The sequence below is a fragment of the Oncorhynchus masou genome, chromosome 15 (assembly GCF_036934945.1).
Source record: "Oncorhynchus masou masou isolate Uvic2021 chromosome 15, UVic_Omas_1.1, whole genome shotgun sequence".
Classification (NCBI taxonomy): Eukaryota; Metazoa; Chordata; class Actinopteri; order Salmoniformes; family Salmonidae; genus Oncorhynchus; species Oncorhynchus masou.
The window spans coordinates 22,978,623-22,981,182 of NC_088226.1; the positions used below are offsets into that span (position 1 = coordinate 22,978,623).

General features: G+C 43.9%; 1 protein-coding gene across 1 annotated transcript; it reads right to left on the reverse strand.

Annotated features, from left to right (window-relative positions):
* Positions 1–331: 331 nt before the first annotated feature.
* LOC135555945 (ferritin, middle subunit-like) lies at positions 332–2,304 on the reverse strand. The gene is made up of 4 exons (XM_064988761.1): positions 1,988–2,304; positions 1,469–1,615; positions 1,110–1,235; positions 332–692 (listed from the first exon to the last, which is right to left on the reverse strand). Exons 1-4 carry the CDS (start codon positions 2,087–2,089, stop codon positions 537–539), a joined length of 531 nt encoding a protein of 176 aa, XP_064844833.1. The 5' UTR covers positions 2,090–2,304; the 3' UTR covers positions 332–536.
* Positions 2,305–2,560: the final 256 nt, after the last annotated feature.

The following is a 2,560-nucleotide window of genomic DNA, read 5'->3' on the forward strand; positions in this document are numbered from 1 at the left end:
ATTTACCCAGCAGGAACGCAAGGGTTTCATTGACCTGTTGGCCATTTTATAAACTTGGGATACACAGAGTGAAGGTCAACAGCAACTGTAGTTACCCATTTCACTCCTATGGACCTAGAGTTGACAGTTGGGTCCTTAATTGACATGGCACTACCACAAGATGCGGTAAAGGACACCCTCTGGTCAGACGTAACATCCTTTTTAAACATCTCCTATTGTTATGACCCTCAGCCACTAGTAGGTCTACAAGTGTCAGTATTTATCACTGGTATGAAGATGCTCAGTAAGACAGAGCAAAGAACCCGAATAGACTGGATCATTACTACAGGTCAACACTTGTGATATTTTTTATTGTTTTACAAGATGCCTTGCCTCAAATACAATAGTGTTGTCAACAGAAACAATGTTACAGCTGTGTTGCACTGCACCAGTTTAACACTCTCCCCTCCCTATAAATGCAAAGCCAGTAGGATCTATCAGAGAAGCCAGGAGTCCTGGTCTGAGGCTGGAGGCTGTAGCCTGGGGATGGAAGTGGTTTAGCTCTGGCCTCGCAGGGTGTGCTTGTCAAACAGGTACTCTGCCATCTTGTTTTTGCCAGCATCCATCTTGGTGAGGTTGGTGATGTGGTCACCCAGCTTCTTAATGGCCTCCACCTGCTCATTCAGGTAATGGGTCTCCAGAAAGTCACACAGCTAAAGAGGGAAAACACAGGTCAGACAAGAGAATGACTACAGACCATTGTAGATACAGTAACACAAGAGCCTGGTGGTAATGGCATAAGTGCAGATATAACTAGGCAAGTCAGTTAAAAACAAATTATTTACAAGAACATCCTAATGCGGAATAGTGGGTTAACTACCTTGTTCAGGGGCAGAACAGATTTTTAGCTTGTCAGCCAGAGGATTCGATCCAGCAACCTTTTGGTTACTGGACCAACGCTCTAACCGCTAGGCAACCTGCCTCCCCTTATGCATTAGCTGCATAGTATGCATCTGGACTATTGTGTACTTGCAAAGCAGCAAGTCACACAATCCTGTGTCATTAGTTATTATCTCCTGGGACAGTAACTGTATTCTGTGATACATACATGTGGTTTCACCATAACTTACATGGGGGTCAACCTTGTCAGAGGCCATCTTGTGCAGGTCCAGCAGGGCCTGGTTCACATTCTTCTCCAGCTGCAGAGCACATTGCATGGCCTCCAGCCCATTGCCCCACTCATCACGTTCTGGCTTCTACACAGGACAGAGTGAACACAGGAGGGTTAGGGACTACTAGCAGACGTTAAGGTCAGGATAAAGTGAACAGAGTTACACTCCTCACACGCACTTCAGTGGTTAGAGGCAGTATGTTCAGGACTACAGGTTCTCTAGATCAACTTAACGCTGGAGACACTGTCCTCCATGGAGTAAAAACAATTTCTATCCGTCTACGATGTAAAATGTGTTTCCTATGCTCAAGGGCTCACCTTGATGTCCTGGAGTAAAATGCGTCCACCTCGCTTGTTCTGGAAGGAGAGTTGCTTGTCCGCGTGCTCCCGCTCCTCGTCGCTGTTCTCCTTGAAGAAATGCGCGAAGCCAGGCAGAGCCACATCGTCACGGGAGAAATAGAAAGCCTGGGTGGATAACCATAAAACATTGTAGTAAGAAGAAAAAAAATGCCAAACATGACTCGGCATTCTGTTCATGTTGTGGCAACTAAACTTGATATAGGCATGAATAAATCTAGTCTGTAGTCTACTTGGTAACCTGACAATTAACCCGTCATGGAGTTGTTACGCGCTCTGTCCAAGGTAGGATAGATTCCCGGCTTCATTTGGATGTTATACCTACCTGGAGGCCATTAATAGCCAAGCCAAGTATAACTCAAATGTGTACTTAACGGAGTTTCTTGGCTACAGAAAAGTCAGGTGAAAAGTGGAATTTAGGCGCAGGCATAATAATAAACAGGTAGATCAACAAAACGGTCATCTTGGTAGACTCCTTACCATTGAAGTGTAGGTGTAGGAGGCAAACATCTCCAAATTGATCATCCGGTTGATGGCAGCTTCGCAATCGTGGTGATAGTTCTGGCGGATCTGAGACTCCATTTTGGCAGATTTTCTTTAATATCTAAAGTAACGGTACAAAAAAAGGGTTTATTCGACTATCTTGCTATAATAGTTCAAGTAAGTGTTATGTTATCAATCCGAAATATTCTATAATGCGGAACGAAGGCAGAGGAGTTCCGTTCAATCACTGTTGAAGCAAGAACTTCTTCATGCGTCTTCTCAGACTTGTGAACTGGAAGGATCCTTGTTCGCTCTATTTATTGTTCCAACCCGAATGCGTCAGTGAAATCCACCCTCACAAAGCGTAGCCAATCACCTTTAGAATTTCAACAGGAACTTGGCAATGAGGTATGGGAATAAAGTAGTGGACAGAGAAAGAAAGGCTGGCTTTTGTAGAAATGGTATTTGATGATACACCTTTCGGTTTCAAATAACATATTGTACTTCACAAATGGTAAGTCAAAGTTGATTACATTAGCCTAGGAATAACTACACAAAATCAGTAGCTAC